A 22013-nucleotide genomic window follows, 5' to 3' on the forward strand; every position below is an offset into this window, starting at 1 on the left:
TGGGCTCGGCCGGGAGCTCATTTGCCTTTGTCGTGATGAAATCGACCGTATCACGCGACGACAGCAGACAACAGGAGCTAGAGAAGTCGCAATATGTAGGCGCAGTCTATAAAAAGGGGGTTGAAAGCAGAGAGAGAGCCCGTGCGATGTTAAAGTAGGAGCAGCAGCAGCAGGTCTGTTTCTTTTTGATTAAGAAAGTCGACACCTTTATTTCTTTTTTTCCCTCACGTCACGTATATAAGCCGAGCTCCTTTTCTATTCCCGATCGGGAGCGCTCCTTATTTTTTTTTCAATCCGCCTCCTGTGTGTGGCTCCTTAATATCAAAGGCCGCAGTTCTCCCATAGTGTTTTCTCAACGCGTCAATGAAGGATTGTTTTCCTGCGTCTTAAATTTTAATATTGGCCTGTTGTATATAAGACGTCCTCCTTTTTTACCCCCGCGCGCGTTCCCATATAACCGCCAGGATATAAAATATCACGGTGCCAGGGCTCTCCCGCGTTCACGTCATCTTTTTTTTTGTGTGTGCCAGTTGAAACAAAAGCGTGGGGGGAGAGAAAGAAACTGGGTGGCAGCCGAGAAGACATAAATAAGCCATTATCGATGCGGGAAACCGAGTGTCGTATCTGCGCGACAGGAGTCGGATCAGTTGGCTATATTATAGCTGTGCGAGCGGATCTAACCGGAAGAATGGAAGCAGACGAAGTCTGAAAAAGAGGGGGGAGAGAGAATACACACACACACACAATAAATACAAATAAGAAAATCTTAAGAGAGAGACTCCGGCCCCCCTCTCTCGCCAGCCAAGTGCCAAAAGATGAAATGATGATGTCGTCGCTAGATCTTAATTATAATAGGAGCCTCCAGCTCATCATCATCGGCCCGCCCGTCGGCCATTAATGCGGATTCAAAACTAGCTCGCAATGATTTATCACGGAAATCAACTCTCTCACCCAGCAGCAGCACCACCAGCCAAAGTCCTACACACACACACACACTCGGCATCTTCTGGCGCGACACATCTCATTGCTGCTCGTCACACACACGTGATTTCCTTCTCTGCCCGACTTTCTTCGCCAAGGCAAAACTTTGATTATATCATTCAAATCAAATCCCAACAACTCTAGCAGATTTAAACTGTCAGTTATATTATATAGAAAGGCGCCGGGAGAGATTGTTTTTCAACGGGACAACTTGTATTCGGCTGTGCTGCCATATATTATGATTACTTGCATTACATTATTGAACAGTAGACATTATTTTTACTCAAGATATTTATTCGCTCTTGGCCTCCGTTTTTGAGCGGTCGGGAGTTTGATTTTTTATCATTTCTAATTTCAAATTATCGATCGAACTTTCGTATTATCGTAATTCGTAAGCATGCTGATTAGAAGAAAATTGGACAAGTGTCGTCTGCTGACTCTGCTCTTGTTCACTTGTTGCAGTTAAAAATTTCGAGACGACAAAATTCAAGCATGATTCAAGATTAGATTTATATTGTTATAGATTTATTTGTTTTTGACAACCGTCATACTCCATGCTGTTTAGCAGGTAAATAAAACTAAAAATACAAATAGAATGATACTGGTAGCTATAGAAGAGTCAAATCTGTTCCAAATTTATGAAATGCTAGTTGCCCCTGTTGATGCATGACAGTTTGTTTGTCCTATGTAACCTTTTGCTTTTTCTTTTTTGAATATTTGTTGCCAGAGCCAGCCATCATTATAACACAATATGCAAGGTTTTTTTTGTGCATGTGTTAACCTGTCACCAGCAACAATGTCAGGATCTTGAATAGGTAATAATTTTCGTTACTTTTATTGACCTGTGACCTAATGGTCTTAGGTAATTAATGCAGTGTATTACATGTAAACCTTTAATTCTCCCATTTATTAATAATTAGGGTTTACCCAGCGTCTCATTTTAAAATTTTCCTGACTTGTTGTTTTTGTCAATATTTTCTGCCGATATTTATTTGTAACCTATTTTCTATTTCTATTTAGATAAAAAGCATCCCATTGCATTGGAATGCAATTGAATGCACTGCCAATCGAGTTACGGATCATTATCAATTATCATCATTTTCCCCTTTCTTCTTTAAATATCCTCGTGTACGCCCATGTGAATGTGGGTGTATTCACGAGGACACACTTCATACCCTATCCCGTCTGGTGTGTTTTAACTCTTCATCGGATGGATGGAGCAACTGTAGATGCCTGGCTGTATTTCCCAGGCACAAAAGTAGGACAAAATTGATCTCTATTCTTCCTTTTTGACAATTTTTGGTGGGGTTGATTATAAATCGTTAGTACGTAGTCAAGGAGTATGTTTATTCCTGAGCTAGACAGTTGACTGCAACTGTTTTCTCTCTCCGTTTTGGTTTTTTCTCAGTCAGGTTTACTGAAAATCTCATTTGTCGAACGACTGCAGATTAGGTTTGTTTTGTTTTGAACCTAACAACTTTGTCTGTGGGTAGAAAACTATCGCATTCGAAAATATTTGAACTTGAACACTTGAAGCCAATTGCAACAAGACCAATTTTTTGACCAAGAGGGACATGCCGCCACACCGGCACCTCCGCGTTCGCCCTCTCTTATGTAAATGTTATCTCCATTAACCCTTGCACAGTATACAGACACACTCCGGTGTCTTGAGGATTCCATATCGACTATATACGGAGAAATAGATCAGAAAATCGGGAGCGATTTGGCATTGAGCTCACGTTTTGTCGTTGGCTGCTGGGGAGGAGTGGGTGGAATAAAAGAGAAGGGGGAAGGAGGATCGTGTAAATATATCCATCGGTATCTCGTCGGTGGTAGGCCATTATTCAAATGCCAAGCTGACGAGACTAGGCCTCAAATACGAGTCCAGGGGATCATGTGTGTAAGATCGGGTTTTGATACCGCCACACAACGCATTTTATTACGGACTAGACGTCTAGGATAACGCTTGATTTTTGGGTTGAAAAAGGTCGTTTATGCAGAGTTTGATGGCGTCATGTGACATTAACTTTGAGACGAGTTACACCTCGATGCAATCTATACAGACTTATGCATACGTACCGTGAATAATGCATACCTGCGCAAAGTGTGTGTTAACAACTTCAAATGACAACGTTTCCGTTGGTCTATATTGTACACGGTAAAATATGGAAACAATGGCGTTGCAATTTCTTTATTTCGTTAGAAACGTGAGTTTTCTGCAGGCGTTAATAAACTAGACTGTTCTTGTTTGCATACGAATATAATTAAAATTCGGCAATGTAATCTCAGGTCATGTGTCTAGTCCCAGATTTTTCTTTTTTCTTCTTTGATATCAAAGTCAAATGTCGGAAAAGTCAAAAGTCAAATGAAATGTCGGGATGAGATATTGGAAAAGAGTTAAGTGGGAACTGATGCGGAGCCCAATGGCCGCCGCCGCCCTCCACCATTTTCACAAAGTTCTCCAATTGATGGGCTGGCATTTTTCTGGTTCATATTTTGTCCAACCGAGTGGGAGTAGCTCTTCGATTAATATCTTTCAAACCGATTTTTCGTTTTTCTATACATCGCGACATCATATCTTCCCCCCTTTTTTATGTAGATGTATAAGTGTGCGGAAAAGATCGCATTAGTTCTCCCGACGACTGCACCGTGGCTCTTATTAATCACTTTTTTCTTTTCCCTCCCGCATAAATTGTTCACTCGACGAAATCTATTTCAGACGAACAGATTTCCGCGATGGGGCCACACAGCCACACACACACGCCCTTTTGATGGATGCCGGATATATTATAGATATGTTTGGCCGACAGATCGTACGCGGACGGGACCTGTTTGTAGTACAGATTAATGCACGACACTCTCTTTTTTTTCTTTTCCCGCGATCCTCCCATCGTCCGCACTTTTACACACACACGGAAAAAATAGGGGGGGGCTGGACATGGCGCTTGCCCCTTTATTTTTCTTATGATTCTCCAGTTGGAAAAAAATGGGGAGCCAGCAGAGAATATCGGGTCGCGAGTCAAAGCTCTATAGCTGTTAAAGAATGATTGCCGACAGCCCGTTTATCATCGTGTTAGCGTTCGGACGACGTCGGCGACGACGACCGCCGAGTAGGAGGGGTGGGAGAGCGTCGTTACACACAGACCGAGGCGTCGGTCTCCGCCCTTTGCGTTCTTGGGACAATATATATATAACCCATATATTGTGCAGAAGATAGAAGCTTCTTCTTCTTTTTATATAGATCCGCCCCAGCGGCAGCAGCATCCGCATTTCGACCAGATTAGACCAACAAGCGCAGTGAGCTCTTTTTTTTTTTCTTCTTCTTCTTCACCAGGATTTACCTTCCATCACGAATGATGACCATATACACGCGGTCGTGAAAAGACAAAAAAAGGGGAAAAAAATAAAAACGAGCCGTCGACAGCAGTCGGACAATAAAATTTGCGCGTGAAACGTCCCCCCTTTTTCTTTTTCTTATCTTCCGCCTACGCGAATTATCTCAAAATCTCAAAAGATCGTTCAAATAATTTCCCCGCTATTATTCGGAATGTATATATGCCCACTGGGGTGCGATCTAATTGACCGCTTCGTGGAGTGTGTACAAATTTCTCGACACACACACACACACAATAAGGAAATCGTCTTCCGGGGTCTCCCCTCCGTCCGTTTATGTTAAAACGAGTCAATCTCATTCATGAACAATAGCCAGAAAGGGGAGTGGGGTGTCTGGGCTCTTATATAACTGACCCCACTGGTCGTCTATATTGGTTTCTTATAAACACACACACACACAGAGAGGGGAGGAGAGGGCGACGAAGAGCATCAAAGAGCGGAGGATCTAGCGAGAAGAAAAAAGGGTCGGCAAGATTCCTTCATTAGAAACTAGGAGCCTATATAGGAGCCGACTTGGGAGCTTTATATAATAATATGAAAAGGGCGACAACAAGCGCGCACATAAGAAAAAACGTTAGGGGTGTGTGTGTGTGTGTGTATAGCGCTGGCTGAACATTCAACCCAAAAGGGCAGGCTCGTTCGGTCTCACCCTGTTGTGTGTGTGTGTGCGAGAGCTTAATGAAAAATAATGTGCACCTTCCACAACCAGCGAAAGACTTCCTCTCTTGCGCGTCGTCGTCGTCGTCGTTGCTTTTCTCTCTCCCTCGGCAGTCTCTATTGTATTGGCCGGAGAGAGCGTCGTCGTCGGCGTCGGTTAGACTATTGCTCCGGCCGCTGCTGTTGTGCCCTTCTATTATTGTTGGCATCTTCATCTAGATTTTATTTACGAACCCAAACACACACCCGCAGAGAGCGAGAGAAGCCAATAATAACCTCAAAAAATAATAATAATAATATAAAAGAAAAGAAAATGAAGGGGGAAAAAAACTTGGATAATCAAAAAGCGTCGCGACGCTTTCATTCGTCACGCCTCTTTTCTTTTCTCGCTATTCTTTTATTTCTGGAAGAAAAAAAGAATAACTAATCAGCAAACTATTGTGATTTCTTCTTCGACACGAGTTTTGATTGAATAATTAATAACTTTTTTTCCTTCCCTTGGTAACATTTTAAAATATATAGATGAACTCTGGTAATAAACGACCGAGAAAATATCCAATATTAAGGCGTTTGCAACTTATATATTCTCCCCGCTTTTTTTGTTCATATGTTATATAGTCAATCACACCGCTCGCCCGATGTATAAAAGATATAACCAAAAATGGGCGGCCTCTTATAAATCTCCTTCTCGGATCTCTATTCCTCCATCCCAGCGCAGTGCACACGTTATGTACGTATGTCATTCTTTTCATGTGCTGGGTTAGAGGTGTTTTTTTTTTCTTCGCTCCGAGGCACGTTATGGAGAAATGAGCCCGTGTACACACACAGCACCAACTCACGTGTAATACGCGTCCATACACGCTGCTGCTGGGCTGGGCTGGGCTGTTGCGGGGTATATCATGTCTATAAGGAGCGCTAGGAAGAACTTTTTTCATCTGTTGGTTGGCGTCGCATTCACTCCATTTATGACGGCTCAATTCTTTACTCGCTTTTATTATTATGATCACCACGCACCGACATTTTATTTATTCATTGTGGCGGATGCGGTGCTGTGTGTTCGCCGTTTTTTGATCCAGCAGCGGACGCCAATCGATTGCCGACGGCCACCCATCCATTGGCGATGGTGTTATTCCGATTGGATAACTTATTACAATGTAGACACACACGGCACATTAGCGCTAAATTCGCCTCAGGTTCTTATTCCAATCATCGGCTGCTGCGTTCAGTTCCTTGACAACCATCAAAGTTTTCTTTTTTACCTTTCTCTCTCTTTGTTAGACAGGTGTTTTTTTCTCATTACCACAATAGAGTTGGCGCGTGTATATCATCCTTTTATTTTTTTATTTATTTTTGAAATATTTGCCAGCTGCTGGAAATGTAGACACACACACACCAGTTGTGATTTCTTATTGATGGGAGGGACCGGGCGAGAAAAAGTTTTCAAGGTTTTCTTTGCCCTCTATGCACACAGAAGTTTTAGACGGCGGGTGGCGGGTGGCTTTAAGGGTTGGGGGGGGGGGGGGGGGGCCGACGACGTAACGTCTATGAGGATACGGTTCGATTCGGTTGCCTAGTGGCACGAAGCCGTGCGGATGAAAACAGGCGACGTATTATATATACATCCAACACACAGACGGAATCAAAATCAAATGGGGAGGAGGGACTTTGAGAGAAGCTGAAACGTCAAACGGCCGCTCTTCTCCAATCGAGCGAAATATTATCGTAGAAAAAGAATCAAAATCAAAAGGAGAGAGAGGTAGCACAGGAACAAGAAAAAAACACACTTTCCGTGTACAGTATTTATTTTCAATATTTAAAGATACAAAAGAAGTTGAAGGGAAAAAGAATTCGACAGGGTGGGTTTGATAGCGTCGGTCGAATTCACGGTAATACCATCAGGGCTCTAAAATATATAGACCGGTGGGGTCCGTATATACAAGTCTAGGAAGCAGTGAGTCTATCTTAAAAGATATCTATCGTATATATGTACAAACAAGTCACAGTGTTCCATGTATATAAGTCTCGGGAATATTCTAAAAGAGTAAAAAAAGGAGTGTATAGACGGGCGGAAAGGGGGAAAAAAACGAAGGACACAGGACAGGGTTCGACTTGGGCAAAATGAAGACAAACGACGATAAGATCCGGCTGCGGCTTTTGATCAATCCCTCCTCCCCTCGACCACACGCAGAGAAAAACCTACTGGGGTTGGCCCCTCCTTCTGTTGAAAGGCTAAATAAGCGACGACGTCGTCGTGCTATGGTACTGCTGGTCTCCAGCAGCAGCACATCAAGGATATATTAGAAATATAAAGACAAAAAGGGGCAAAGAAAACTTTTCTATATCCGCCGAGCGATCGGCTTGCCAATTTTGCGGCCGAGGGGGGTAAATCTTTTGGCTATACAAAAGATATGACGTGATCCATCAGCTATCAATCACCATCTCTCTGCAGCTAGCTAGCTTGCTCTTTCAACGGCCTACAACCCTACACGTGTATTGTTATTTGTTTCAGAACTTTGTCCATACAAAATCTCCCAATGAGGCAATAAGAAGAAACAAAACAAGACCAATCCATGACAAACTTTTCCATTTGGTGGTTTTTTTTTCTGAATATATATACAGATTTGATTTGTGGCTGTGTATCGAAAGTATAGAAACGGAGCTCATTGAAGGAGGCACTCCCGCGCTTCGATGATATGATAGAGCACGAAGAAGAAGAAAAACCTTGCTCAGATTTTCTATAGAAATCGTTTTTGACAATAGCTTTATACTTGTCTTTGTCGCCCTATCTCTCTCTGCTGTGAGGAAGAGTCTCCACGGTCATCTGGAAAAAATGCAATCGATTCAGCAATGGATTTACACTGTATACATGTCCAACGTTTCTTTATTTTCTTTTCAATCGTTGAAAGTAGTTTAACACTAACAAGCTCATCGGCTTGTTCTATACTCTTTCGCCAAATGATGGCAACTTTAGATTCCCCTTATGTGTGTGTGGCCTTCTTATGACCGTCGACAACTGGAAAGCTATCGTGAGTCAAAGGTACATATAAATCAAAAAAAGAAGAAGAAGAAGAAGAAACCTTACTTATATACTCGATAATCAGCTGCTGAGGATCGGCTTTGGTCTTGGCTGATGATGCGAAGGCGGATTTCCGTCCCAATAAGAGATCTATATACTCTTCTCTAGTAGTAGGTAGTCGTCTTCGAGTCTTCTTCTTCTTTTAGTTTCTTTTTCTCCCCCCTTGTCGGCTTTTTAAGAGTTTTCTTCTTCTTCTTTTACTTCTTCTACTTCTTGTCGGCGTGTGTGTGTGTTTTTTTAAGGTCGGAGAGTCTAGTAGAAAACTCTTGAGCGAACCTATTGAAACTGATCAGATGGTTCTAATTAGCGCGTGTTTCCACTTCAATTTCAGATGAGCAAAGGGAGGAGCTGATGATTCAAGAACCACTGAATGATCGGGCTCTTCGGACGACATATATCCTCCGTCGAGATGCGCGCGCAATTCGAAATAATCTGAACAAAAAAAAAATCCCAACCCCGGATCGTGGATCTGGCGAGGGTATAGACACACACACACACACACACAACAGGATCGAGAGAGTGTGTGTGTATAGTGGGTGGCGTATAATGTTATTGGATGAAAGTGATAGAGAGAAGGTTGAAAAGCAGAACGCCACCGGCTGGAACGTGTCAGTTGACTCGGCACGATCGGCAACTCAAGATCGAAGCAGCAGTGAAAAGGGCTGACATTTTTCCCGCTTGAATTTTTCAAATAATCAACCACAAGTTTCGGTTTATAGACCCTCCAACCCGAAATACCAGAAATTAGATTGAACTTCTTCGACCGCGCGGTTCGATTTTCGCTGAAACATTCGACATGGTCGTGAAATCGGCCCGGCAGCCGCCAAAAAGAGCCGACAACAACAACGAATCGTGTTACTGTTATTACCGCCACTATTAAACATTTGATACAATTAAAAAAAAAAAGAGAAACAAGAAAACAGTTGGTGATTGATTTAACTGCCTGGAGGAGATTTAGGAAATTGAAGCCGAGCATGGCTAAAAAGATGTTAGGCTCTGTGTCGCAATTGATTCTCTTCTTCTACTTCTCGGCCAATCCCGTCGCCCTGTCGGATGCTTCCACAGGTGAGCTTTCCCGTTTGCTTTTTTTATATTTTCATTTTTCCTTGCGCTCTTAATTCATTTTTTGTCTCGACCCCGCTTATATTGCTGGGTGTCGCGAGTGGCGCGATTGAATTATTAGCGGGATTAAAGTTGACAGGGGGGTACCCCGGATAGCGACTTATTGCATCACGCCGTCTATTGTTGTACGCGTGATGAAGGGGGGAAGGTGACGAAAATTTAAAAAAATATAAACGGCGGAGGAACCCACCTTTGTTCTTCACAAGTTTAGATTCTTGATGATGTTCTTTAATTTTTTGGCGCTTCCTTGTTACCTTTCTGAATTAAGAAAAAAAGTGTCGGTTGGTTGAAGGAGCCGCCAGGTCGAGATGGCGTGTGTGTAAGCTACTTAGACGATCACGAACGGGTTGTGTGTGGTGAAACATGAAGATGGGACGTATACGAGATGGAAGAGAAACTAATGTTAAGTGTGCTGGAGAGAAAAGCAAAAGAGAGAGGAGATTAGAAGAGGGCGGGCGGAGGCATTAACTCGTCGTCCGACTGTCAATTATGGAGCGAGCGAGAGAGAGCGCGACGATCGTCCGTTTGTGTGTTCATCCGCCGAGTTTTCCTTGAGTGGTTCCGCATCATTTATTCACCAGGCAAATTCAACAACTAGCCCAAAAAAAAAATTGTTCTTAGGATATTATCGTCAACGGAGATTAGAGAGACATATGCTCTTATACATATGAATAGGTCTCTGTCGTCCCGTGCGCGGGTGGCGTTTTTATCTTTCGTTCCTTCCGGGCAGATTTGAAATTCCCGCCGCTGTCAGACGACGTCGAAATTTAACTCGAAAGAGTTTCCGGTTGGGATGTTATATAATAAATTCAAGAATTGCGATTGAAGATCATTTTCATTTTCTCTTTATATCGAAGCTCTTCCACGAATTCTTTCTTTTGATTCTTCACCAAATTCTTCAACTTTTCAATGTCTCATTCAAAGCCATTCGAGTGAATACCGACGACGATATACATACTTAACAACTGCTGCAAGTTGAGAGAGCATTTGATTTATTATTGACGATGATTGCCCAAATTGAAACCGAACTTTTTCACTGGGACTGAATAGTAGATAGCCAACCACTATCTATAGCTACTGTAAGGTGAAACAAGACTCAAAACAGAAGGGGGAGAGAGGGGTGGGTGATCCCGATCGGGAATACATAAGATGAAAGACGAGGCTTCTCTTTGAACCTTCTAGCTCTGCTGTTTCTTATCTAGATTTATATATACGTACGTACGTATATTGAGGTCTACTTTGTCTAGTGGGGTAGTAGTATATCGCCCCTCGACGCGCTATAGCTAGATATCGGACGTTGTTTGCATTTGTAAGGTCCTGGTCAGCACTTCTATTGGAATATTGGGGGCCAACTGAGTATGGAGGAGGGGAGGGGGGACCGTCAAGTCACGTCGAAAAAGTAGGTGGAGACGAAAGCTGAGAGCTTTTTCAGGGCTCTCTCTCTCTCTCTCTCCATAATATGTGTGTGTGTGTGCATTTGGGAGGAGTTGATTTTCTTCGGATTCTTATATAGTATAGACCTCCCTCCTAATACAGTCTCCCCTCCTCCTCCTCCCCAGTTCGTTAGGCCACAAGATTAATGGAATATTATTCGCCTCCCCCTCTCCGGCTTTTTTTATTCCGCGTTCAAAAGAGTCAAATTTGGGCGTTCGACGACACGCCAAAGTCTAATATTCTTTTATGTATTTATTAAACGCCGGCTGAGGTCGCAATATACTACGCATCGACCTTTTTAGACACCTCCGTGACACGCAAATTGCGGATGGCGGCTAAACAAAAAAAAAAATAATTTCAAATGTTGGAAAAGTCGGAACTAAATGCTGCCGGATGTAGGTGGTCCTCTTTTTTCCGGCTGCCTTATGTGTGTGTCTTTGTAAATAAAAAAGTCACAAGGCGTAGTGTGTGAGGGGGGAGAGTTCGGACCGGTTATTATTCCAAGATTGGACACGACGGCGATAGCATCACCCCAACTGCTCTGGCAGCACTCTGATGGTTATATAAGTCGGCGACTATGTGTGTACGAAAAAAGAACCAAGAACTATTAACACATAGAGCCCATCATGGGCGCCGCGAGATTGTGATTGACAGCCTGGAGAGTGTGCGGCCCAGATTGATATCGCCCAGGCAACCGCGTTGCACAAATCAGTTTAGAGGAGAACGCAATATAATAAGAGACCTTATATAGAATAACATTTTCGCTCTGGAAATTGGCTTTGAATTAGAAAAAAGGAAGAAATTCCGGTGTGCGGTCGACGCGCGATTTCAATCGGCTAATTGACATCGGGTGAAACCTTTTTGCATCAATGGCCTTTAACCCGAAAACAATTAGTAGCCGCTTGCTTTCATCGTATAATAATAAAACCCCCCGTCGTGCAGCATTTCTATATTGTGCTGTGTTTGTTATTATATAAAAAAGCTGCGCATTTATCGTTGCAAAGGCTTCATTTCGGTGGTGACTAACTCGATTAAAGGCAGTTGAGCGATTGAATCAAGCGATACGGGATAGGCGCACACTAAAAATATATAGTAATGTGTCTGTGATATGGATTTCCACTGTTCGGGCACGAAATATTATTTTTCTTCTTTAAAAATCAAAATCAACGGAAACCCCGCCGTGTCGACAGGATATGTATTTTGTCCATCAACCAATTAGCGCAACACACACACACACAAGAGTGTCGAGGGTTAGGTAGGGAAAAAAAACGGCCGCTTATATCTTAAAAAAAAAAATACGCAATCCGTGTACAAGTGCCGATGATGTTGTTTTTCTATAAAAAGCGTATAGACAAAGAATATGAGCGGTACACACAGTCGGCGGGCGAGAGTTCACGGGACACGCAAGCAAGAAAACAGACAAAAGACAAAGTAGCTTGTGTATATGTCAGCGATAAAAACCAGTGGGGGGAGGGTGCTGCTGTGGCCTATCCACACATGTATGTATGTGCGGCTAGGAAATTCGTGTACAACAAAAAAATACACAACGCTCAGGAAAACAATAGGAAAAACGAGAAAAAAAAATGCTGCCGGGATTTTTTTTTGTCAACATGACGTAGTGTACAACAATAGAAAAGTTGTTGTGTATTGTGTTGTTAAAAAGCTCGGCACAGCTATTACGCAACGCGGTTCTACCCCCCGAACGCTTATGGCGCAGATAATATCAGCTGGATAGGACAAAAGTTCTTTTTTTATTTATTTCAAGGATGGGCTCGTACTTTCGTTTGATCCTGAAGAACACTCGAAAAATCGTTGGTTGATTCACCAAAAAAAAAAAAAAAAAAAAAAAAATTCTTTTTCTTTTGAATCGCCAGCCTATATACTACGTAGACTATGTCTTATATCGGATCATATCTCTCGCTCATATCGATAGCACGCAACTTTTGTCCGCGACGACCATGCCAAAGTGTCTGTGTATATTATACGATATCGCCCCTTTTCTTCAGAATCTATACGGAAGCGCGCGTGTGTGTACAAAGTCTGTTGATTTAGTCTTTCTGCTGCATAATGCTGGTTTTTTTTATTATTATTTTTTCAAAAAGGGAATAATAAACGATCAACGCGGTTATTGTTCTCCCGTTAGTTCAACCAAAAGGCCATTCAAACTAAAAGATACTTTGATCTGTCCAAGAGTGGAGTGATATTGCCAACGAGACAATGAAGAGGAGGCGGCGTGTTATTATTATTAATCGTCATCGCTCGGCGTATAATAATGAGCCAAAAATAATAATAATCTTAAAGAAAGGAAACGGCAATATCTCTATTTGTCTAGATATCCATTTTCCTGCGTGAATTCCCGTCCGCGTCTTATAGACATTTTTTGTTTATTAGAAATTCTCTTTTGTCAGACTCTACTCATCGCTTATCAATAGAGGAGGAAGAACGTCTGGGTCGGATAAAACCCCACCGCAGTTATATGAATGTTGAATGCGTCCAATGGTTGTCCAGACTATTGATGATCTCCTTTATATCCACCTGCATATATTGTGTGGGGGGTACTATACAACAACAACAAATATGAGGAGACTAAGAGTTTTGTTTGTTTGTTTGTTTTTTTGCTGTCCTCCTGGAGTAGTGGGAGAGATATAACTCTCATAAATAATCGGAACAAATCGTCGATAAAACGAGCGCCGAGAGAGCGCTGGAGGTGGGCCGCGACAAGCTCGTCCCACATCATCACAGCAGCCGGGCGAATACAGAAATTGTCAGTCGGCGGGAGTTTATGAGCTAAGAGTTTCCGCCTCTGTGATATGTGTCTACTAGTATGTGGACATGTTGTAGTTTCCTCGCTCTATCTATCTATACTATTATTGCGTCGTGCATTATGAATCAAACCATTAGCAGAATCCTGAGCAGAAGCAAACATATTTAAGCTGAGAGATGCTATAGTCTATATAGCCTATAGCTCGTGCAAAGGTTTTTTTCCATCTGCCCGCGCGCGCGTCCAGTAATCGCGTCATCAAAGAAACATCGGGTCAAACCGGCGCCCGACTATATCCCACATAGGTATAGTCTAAGATAGGCTACAGCCCGGGTTTTGTTATTGCCCATCGCTTGCGACCCACCTGGAACTTATACAGTTGCCGTATAATATCTTATTCCTTTCGGGGATCGATGCTGCTGCTGCTGGACACGTCCAGTCTGATGTTTTTTCAGGGGGGTGGCGGGGTATTTTCGCGTGACAGTGCGTGACGTCAAACGACACACACGCATCCAGGTGAGCCATAAAAGGAAATGAACCGGAAAAAAAACGGAACAAATCCTTAAAAAGAGCAGGAAAAACAAAAATCAAACGCGTTGAATTGTGGAGAGAAGTTATAGACATGGGCCATCGAATTTAAAGAGGAACTATAGCTCTTTCTTGTTTCTGTACTCTTTAAGGTTTTTATATAGTGGCCATATAACCCTTATAGTGTGGGACGAGCTACCTATAAATCTTCGATGCCCATTGATGAGTTGGGAATAGGTTTTTCCCGTTCAACAAGACACAAGACGACACTATTCTTCTTTTTCTTCTTCTACTTTTGTTTCTTTCTCTATTTTTTTTGGGTTGAGTTTCCTCGTGTTTTCCCAATGTCCGTCTTTGTTACTTACTTTTTATACGACCTGCGAGAACGCGGGAGGATATTGCCCAGCACGAGTTTCTCCGCGGTAGATATATATATAAATATATCCCGGCCACCGACGCCCGTTCGGGGGTTGTAAAAATAAAGAGGCTAAGGGTTGCGAGTCGTCGTCGTTGACAGAAGGAAAACCCACGTAACAAATCCCTCAGACCGCGATCCCCCAAAGGCTCCGTGACAGAAAAGAAAAAAGAAAGAAAAAGAGGTAACTTGATGGTATTAGATAGAAGACGACCGAAAGGTATACGCCCTATAAAAGTGTACATTCTCCTTTTTTTTTGTTTCCATCCTCTTACACTGGAGCATTTTCAACCTGAGATAGTCGCAGCAGTGCGGAATTCAATCGAGTTTCCTCAGTCTCCTGGTATAAGGAGCTAGGTATACAAGTTGATTCCATTAACGTCGGGAGTCTTATCACGCTATACTATGCCGGTGGAAGGGGGGTCCGGGGCCTCTCTGTTCAACTTACCCTGAAAAACTGGGCAACCCGAATCAGAATCTATGTTTAGTGGTTCAAAGACTATTAAGCCTATATAGACATATACCAGTCAGGTTCACTTTGGTCGGCGACAGGAGCTAGTGGGGCAACTATATACGTGTGCTGTACATGCAACTATATAATAGAGAGAGAGAGAGAGAGTCGACCTTATTATACGGACTTTGCCTATAAGTCGCTCACGGGACGGTTCAGGTTAATTGACAGCATCCGGGCCCCCCTTATTCCCCTCACCCACAATCCTTTTCTTAGTATATATATCCAATCAAGCTATGCACAGCACAGAAATGGAAAAATAAGGCTAGAAGGTTTCTTATGCCATCTGTGCACATTTCATGCGCGGGGTCTAATGATATTACGCCAGCACGCGATGGATAGAGCGGCTAGAGAGCAGCGCGCAATATTACAAGAATGGCGAGCGCTGAAATCCACCAGCAAATCTCCTATAGAGACCAGCAGTGACGACACAGCGAACTCTACAATTTGGCTATATTAGTGCCCTACATATAGTACACACGGGGGCTAATTTTATATATGCCCGACCCGTATGATCAGAGCGAAAGAGAAAAAAAGGATTACCAAGAAGAAGAACCGCACTGTTCGCCTTGTCTGCTGTTTGTACAATAACATGTTTTTGTTGTATACACGCACACACTTTTCTTTCATGCTTAGTCGACAGTTGAGGTTCTTAAGTGAGCATCCGTGCTAATGGTGTAGAGGGAGAGGACTAAGAAAAGGAAGGCGAACCGGTGGAAATAGAATATCTACGGGACGACGAATGAGCAGCAACCCGACTTAATCCCCTATTCCCTTTTTGCTCGGGCGCCTTTTCAGAAGGAGAGCTGCTTGCTGTTGCATCTCTCTTGATGTTTATTCCTCCTTTTTTCTTTCTTTCTGTGCGCGTTATATTCCAACCGTCGTCCCATTAGAAAGGAAACTGCTGGTCTTTTTAGCCGTCCGCCCACGGCTGATTTCTATACAAACACGCAAACGTTCTAGAGCTGTATAGTAGCGCTCTTATATAATGCCCATGTTTGGCTCTAATCTTTTGGCATCCAAAAACAGCGGCAACTCTCGACGGATTTGAAAACGACGCGATTGAGCTCTGGTGCATGCATGATGCCGACGACAGAGCTGTGCAGCATCATGCAGAGACGACGACGAGTTTTACCACCCCTCCACTCCACATCCATCCGCGTCTAACTTATTATATATATGTTAGACGTCTGGCTCTCTCCGTCGCATATTTATTCCAAGAGTTTTGAAAATGAGCGCGCCGTATATATATATCATTATATCCCCTAATGGAAAACTATATAGCGCGTCTGTCTTTCAATTTGCTCTGCGGGAGTGATGAGGAAGCAGAAGATGATTGCCCTTTTCATTTTCAAAAATCCGTTGAGCGCGAGATGTACAGTAGATGAGGAGCGGACTTGGGATTTGGTCGTCTGTTTCATTCGCTTGTGTCTCTCGTATTCATCAAATCAACTCCAAATAATTATCATAATTTCCTTGAAACCGATTACCCGCGCAGCATTGTCGCCGGCCCAGCAGACGGGACTCCCGCGGGTTTCCTTCGCCGAACCGGTGCCCAACGTGACGGTGGCCGTCGGCCGTGACGCTGCTCTATCGTAAGTTATAGATATCAATTTATGATTATGATTATGATTATCAATCAATTCATTTTCAATTCATTCAGCTGCGTCGTCGACAATTTGGGAAGCCATAGGGTAAGATCCAAATAAAATTTGGCATTGATTATTATTTTAAAATTAAAAATGAATTTGAATCAACTCGTCGTCGACTTAAACATGTGTAAATCTTCTTTTCGGGAAAAAGGTGGCCTGGGTCCATCTGGATCGACAAATGATCTTAACGATCCACCGTCAAGTGGTGGCCCGGATCGGCCGCTTTTCCGTCTCCTACGACCACCAGCGCACCTGGCACTTGCACATCCGCGGAGTCCAGCAGGAAGACGCCGGCCGCTACATGTGTCAAGTCAACTCGGAGCCGATGATCAGCCAAGTGGGCCACGTTCACGTTGTCGGTGCGTACACATGATTTTCGTAATAGTTTATATAATATCTCTGATGAGTGACGGATCGAGTTGATAGAAAATGGTTTCTCGGTCATATGCAAATATCACCGGTAAAGGATTATACGTCTAGTTCATAATATCGGCGTGTGTGTTACCCCCTCCCGTTATATTAATGGGCAACAGTACACACACACATAGCGACTAATCCCAAAAAAAAGGTCGTCTATCCCCTGTTCATTCCCCTCAGCACGTCGTTATTCATTCATATTATAAAGCGTAATGAAAGAGAGCCCGGACGCCGAATGGATACTGTATGTAATGTTCTATATAATACTCTCGAGTGTTGTACTGCTGCTGTTGCCATCAGTTCTCGGGATTTTCTCCCGTCGAGTTGATGAACCGTCACGAGCTGATCGATACCGTCAGTCAAACGGCAGCTTTTTTTTTCAAGTTTCGTCATTTTTTCGATTAGCGTTCCAACGGATTAAACAACATTAGAGCTCAACGTCGACACAAATAACTTGGGTGATTGACGCTTGATCGTTTTCTTGGGTTTTTATTTTATTATTTTAGTGCCGCCGTCGGTGATCGATGAGGACAGTTCACCGTCGCAACTGTCCGTCAGGGAGAACGTTCGCGTTTCGCTCCTCTGCCGCGGCCGGGGCGTTCCAGCGCCGAGAGTCAACTGGAAAAGAGAAGACGGCCGACCTCTTATCGAAGGCAAGACGGGCAATCATCAAATGGAAAATTCTTCTGGCGTGACCAAACGTGGAGGTTCGTTTACTACTCTACTACTCTTTTTTTTTTATTAATCATTAATCTTTATTTTATGGTTGGGCTAATTATCGCAGATTTGCCGGGCCGCTTGGTCGTGGCACAAGACGGAGAGGAGCTGATCTTCTCTAAAATCAGCCGGACCGATTCGGGAGCTTATTTGTGCATCGCCAGCAACGGGGTGCCGCCAAGCGTCAGCAAACGTATAACTCTCGACGTCGAGTGTAAGTTCTTCTTCTTTTTCTTCTTCTTCTTCATATAATTAGTGGCGGCCTATTAAATATCTAAAATCAAACTGTTCCCCAGTTACGTATACCTATAAAAGTACTGGTCCTCTCTCAAGATTCTATAAGCTATAGCGGCCTTAAAGGCCTCTCTGTATAGGAAGGTATATCTGCGATTAACTAATACAGATCTATACCGATAGAATATATAATATATTTTCCTTTGATCAGCCCAAGACCCATATATGTATAATACCCGCCCACGATAGCCCGCGACCCACACACACACACACGCAGACAAAATACGAGAACCAATTACAATCAGAGCGTAATCGATGAGTGACGCTCTCGAGTCTTGGCAGATTTGTTTGACGAGTTCGTCCCTTTCCATCCTTCACTTTGCCGACATCCGTGACGGCCTTTGAAGTCGCCAATCGCTTCAAGATGTGCATAGTCCCGGCCCCTCTCCATTTCGACATCAGCTCAGCTCAGCTCTCCAGAAATATGTCTTCCGTTCGTACTATTGATCACACGCTGTTGACGCAACTCAACTCCCGTTAGAACGCCGTAGATATTCGGGAGAGGTTATTGGACATCTTCCTTCTTTGGACTTGACTCCTCTCACCACATCCTTTGAGCCCCCACCTTTTCTCAGAATCGATCCTCTTTCTGTATTTTGAACGAAAAAAGTCAAAAGTCCAAAACTCTGACTGCCTTGTCCCGTGCCAATTAAATTTCACGATGATGGCCGCGCCCTTCTCCATTTCCAATTAAAGCGAACGAAATTTCCGCTCGCATGACGGCTCAGCCCCCGTGCTGTATTTCTATACATAAGATATAATACCCATGAACCATTTCCGGTGTTCAATGTGTGAGAGCGTGTGGAACTTATTTGATGATTTTTATTATTATTTCGGCTGCTGCGAATGTTGCACGACTCTGCTGGCGTTGGTTGGTCTCTCTAATTCCTTATTGATAACACGGACAGTTGAACCGATGATGTTCGTGCCGCATCAGCTGCTCGGCTCGCCACTCGGAGGCACTTTAATCCTCGAGTGTCTGACCGAAGCTCACCCGCGACCCATCACGTTCTGGACCCGCACGGACGCCAACAACGTCAACGGCATCATGCTCCTGCCGTCCAAGCGGCTCCGGCTTGACACCTTGCACGTCGGCTACCAGACGCAGATGAGGCTGCACATCCACCAGGTGGAGGCCCAGGACATTGGCCACTACAAGTGCGTCTCCAAGAACTCGCTGGGCGAGGCCGAAGGTTCCATCCGAGTTTACGGTACGTCGTAGATGATGATATAGAATGCAAATCGCATTAAAAATAGACGGCGTGCTGCTGTATAGTTGGCGCATATTTCCATCGGAGACTCGTCTTATCCGTTATATTCTCTCTCTGCCTTATATGTACATGTTGGGCGGCGTAGAAATGTTGTCGACTCCCCCGCCACCCAAACAGGTTGACGCTCGTCTGACTTCAACGGCAACGTCGACCTTTTCCCCAGGTATAATACTCTATTTTTGCATATCTAGTCAGCCTTAGCAGAGCAGCCATCAAACGGTTTTATTTTTTGGTCTGGTGTCTGCTTGTGTGTGTGTGTGTGTGTGTGATACATGTCTACGGTTTTAGTCACCGTGCCTCTGTGTGTGCCGTTTGGGCTGTCAAGTTCTTGGTCGTCTTTTGAATAGTTGATGATATTCGTGTTATATTCCTACAGCGGAGCCAAGCACATTTCTGAGTTCGGTAACAAAATACACGGGTACGTGTGTGGTGCACGGGGGGTGGGGGAGTAGTGGGGAGGAGTCTCGGGATGATCCATTATTTAAAAAAGTCGCAGTGTAATATAAATCTGCTTTCACTCAAAGTCAATCGTCGGCTAGCGGAATAGCGGATTCACAAACTTACAGACTTACAGAATAAGCAAGTGAGCCTTTTCGTCAAATAATTAATGAGCCTTAGACTACTACTCTCCGGAGAGTATGGCGTTTGTGGGAGGCAGGAAATTGAAAAGTGCCCGGCTTGTTTGTTTTGTTTTTTTCTTTGGCAAGAGGCAAAAACATATGTATGTATATAAATAGTTGGGGAGGTCGATCAATTTAAGGAGATCTTAGGAGATATCTAATGTTGTTGGACGTTGTTGTACACACAGCGGCGGCGATTCCTTCGGCGGTGAACGATGCGGACAGACGGCCAGGAGAGAACGACGACAATTCGGGCGAATTCACCGAGACTGGCACTAACAGGAAAGGAAAAGCGACTCACGAAAGCGTTCTGGGCGACCAGACTGTTCCGTACAAGAACACAGCTAAAAAGTTCAACAGCGTAGCTAATTCGCGATCTCAAGGTAAATGGTTTATTTTTGAAAAGACCAGTTTGTATACTTAGTTATTAGGTAAATCTAATGTCAATTATTTGAAAAAATTAAAAAAAATGAATTTCAGGTTCTCCAAGTACCTCAGCTCGGTGGTCGATGTCGTCGTTGATGTTGATCATCACTTGGTCTATACATTCGATTTTGTTTAGGTGAAAACCAGTCTAATTTCCCCCCCAATGCATTTGGCAATTTGGTGAGATCGCTGAAAAAAAGAAAGAAGAAAAATCACTCTGCTTGTAAACTCAAAATAAACTATTCAACTGTTCTGTATAAATACATCTGGCTTCAATACAAAATAATAATAATAATAACCACTAACCACAAACTAAATGAATTCGATTTCGGAATTATTTGTGCTTGATGTTCTGCTCTAGCGCTTTCTTGTTGGCATCTCCTCCCCACAGCATGGCAAAAACTTGTCGCTCGTTTTTCAGAGACTCTTCATAAGGTACTGCACGGGCGGTCGCGACGATTTGCTTCAGTGCGTGAACGATCTCTGGCGCGTGTTTCAATTTAGACTGCAACCACTGTTTAGCCTCTTCGACGGCTTCTGGCAATTCAACAGATTTTGTGATGCCATTCGCGAGACCCATGACTACAGCTTCCGAAGCCGATATCTGACGTGAGGTTAGTAGCAATTCCAGCGCTCGGTGTTGACCCAAAAGCTGGACTAGTCTCGTGCCACCTCCCCATCCGGTGACTACGCCCATTCTTCCTTGAACGAAACCGATTTCCCCTTTTTCAGTGAACAATCGGAAATCACAGGATGTTGCTAGTTCGGCTCCTCCACCAAGAGCTTTGCCTTGAATTAGGGCCACTGAAATCAAAGGCAACTGGTGCAGGCGTGTCAAAGTGTTGTGCATTAGAGTGGCCATCTTGTAGCCATCATCAGGATTAGATATTTGGCGAACGGTATTTAAATCTCCCCCAGAACAAAATGTTTCTCCAACAGAATGTAAAATGATCCCTTTGCCAGCTTTCCAATCTTCTAATGTGTTTACTGCATTCCACAGGTCAACCATCATACTACCTACATATAGAACATGAAATACAACAGTTTGTAAATGTTAAAATAAAAAAGATATGATTTCAAATTACCACTGAGAGCATTTCGTCTTTCTGGGTGGTTGATTTTTAGAATGGCAAGTCCACTTTCATTGTCTTTCACCAACTCTATCTTCCCTCCTTCAAATTTTGAGAATTGTTCGGAAATTGTGATGACTGGTGTTTCTGGACCTGCATAGTGATTCACCCATCGCCTCTCTGCATTGAAACTCATGGTGGGAGAGTAAGGGATTTTCCTTAGTTTTGTGATGCGCAAATTTTGAATGACGCGTTTATAGTGTATGAACATTAGGACACAGCGGAAATCAACTGTGAAAAAGAAGATAAAAATGGTTTACATGTATCTTCATCATTCATACAGTTGAACAATATTTGTAAAATTTATTACTATGCTGTCAAAAGATATACTTAATAATACAATCTGAAGTAATAGATAGTATATAATCTTACTGGAACGGAAATTTAATCGTATAAAGTTAAAGCCTTAATAAAGGTCTCGTTTCCAGCACTGTGCACTGAGCACTAGCACTCACTTCGTAATTGTTTGTTTTTGTATACTGCTGCCCTCCATTGAGAGTGACAGGTACTGCACTTGCGGGGGTAACTAAAACTCGGGGAATGGAATCGGGGATCGCCATTTTCCCCGAGCTTTAGTGTGTTCAAACAAGGTGACGGCCTGACGGGTA

The 22013-nt window shown here is 43.4% G+C and overlaps 2 protein-coding genes and 1 long non-coding RNA gene across 4 annotated transcripts; 2 read left to right on the forward strand and 1 right to left on the reverse strand.

Annotated features, from left to right (window-relative positions):
• Positions 1–1625: 1625 nt before the first annotated feature.
• On the forward strand, positions 1626–5325 carry LOC124194182. Its single transcript, XR_006874629.1, has 2 exons — positions 1626–1796; positions 2002–5325. It is a non-coding gene; the product is annotated as an uncharacterized LOC124194182 (long non-coding RNA).
• Positions 5326–8280: 2955 nt separating this feature from the next.
• LOC124194183 (lachesin-like) lies at positions 8281–20580 on the forward strand. 2 transcript variants are annotated; one of them, XM_046588251.1, is made up of 10 exons: positions 8287–9172; positions 16377–16473; positions 16542–16572; positions 16682–16889; positions 17454–17654; positions 17732–17878; positions 18867–19169; positions 19315–19392; positions 20038–20232; positions 20330–20580. In XM_046588251.1, exons 1-10 carry the CDS (start codon positions 9082–9084, stop codon positions 20413–20415), a joined length of 1437 nt encoding a protein of 478 aa, XP_046444207.1. In that variant the 5' UTR covers positions 8287–9081; the 3' UTR covers positions 20416–20580. The 2 variants fall into 2 exon arrangements, with proteins under 2 accessions (XP_046444208.1, XP_046444207.1); XM_046588252.1 differs by lacking the exon at positions 19315–19392 and having other exon boundaries at positions 8281–9172.
• LOC124194184 (ethylmalonyl-CoA decarboxylase-like) lies at positions 20219–21887 on the reverse strand. Its single transcript, XM_046588253.1, has 4 exons — positions 21778–21887; positions 21361–21636; positions 20582–21292; positions 20219–20464 (listed from the first exon to the last, which is right to left on the reverse strand). Exons 2-3 carry the CDS (start codon positions 21614–21616, stop codon positions 20610–20612), a joined length of 939 nt encoding a protein of 312 aa, XP_046444209.1. The 5' UTR covers positions 21617–21636; positions 21778–21887; the 3' UTR covers positions 20219–20464; positions 20582–20609.
• Positions 21888–22013: the final 126 nt, after the last annotated feature.

Source organism: Daphnia pulex, chromosome 5 (genome assembly GCF_021134715.1).
Source record: "Daphnia pulex isolate KAP4 chromosome 5, ASM2113471v1".
Taxonomy (NCBI): domain Eukaryota; kingdom Metazoa; phylum Arthropoda; class Branchiopoda; order Diplostraca; family Daphniidae; genus Daphnia; species Daphnia pulex.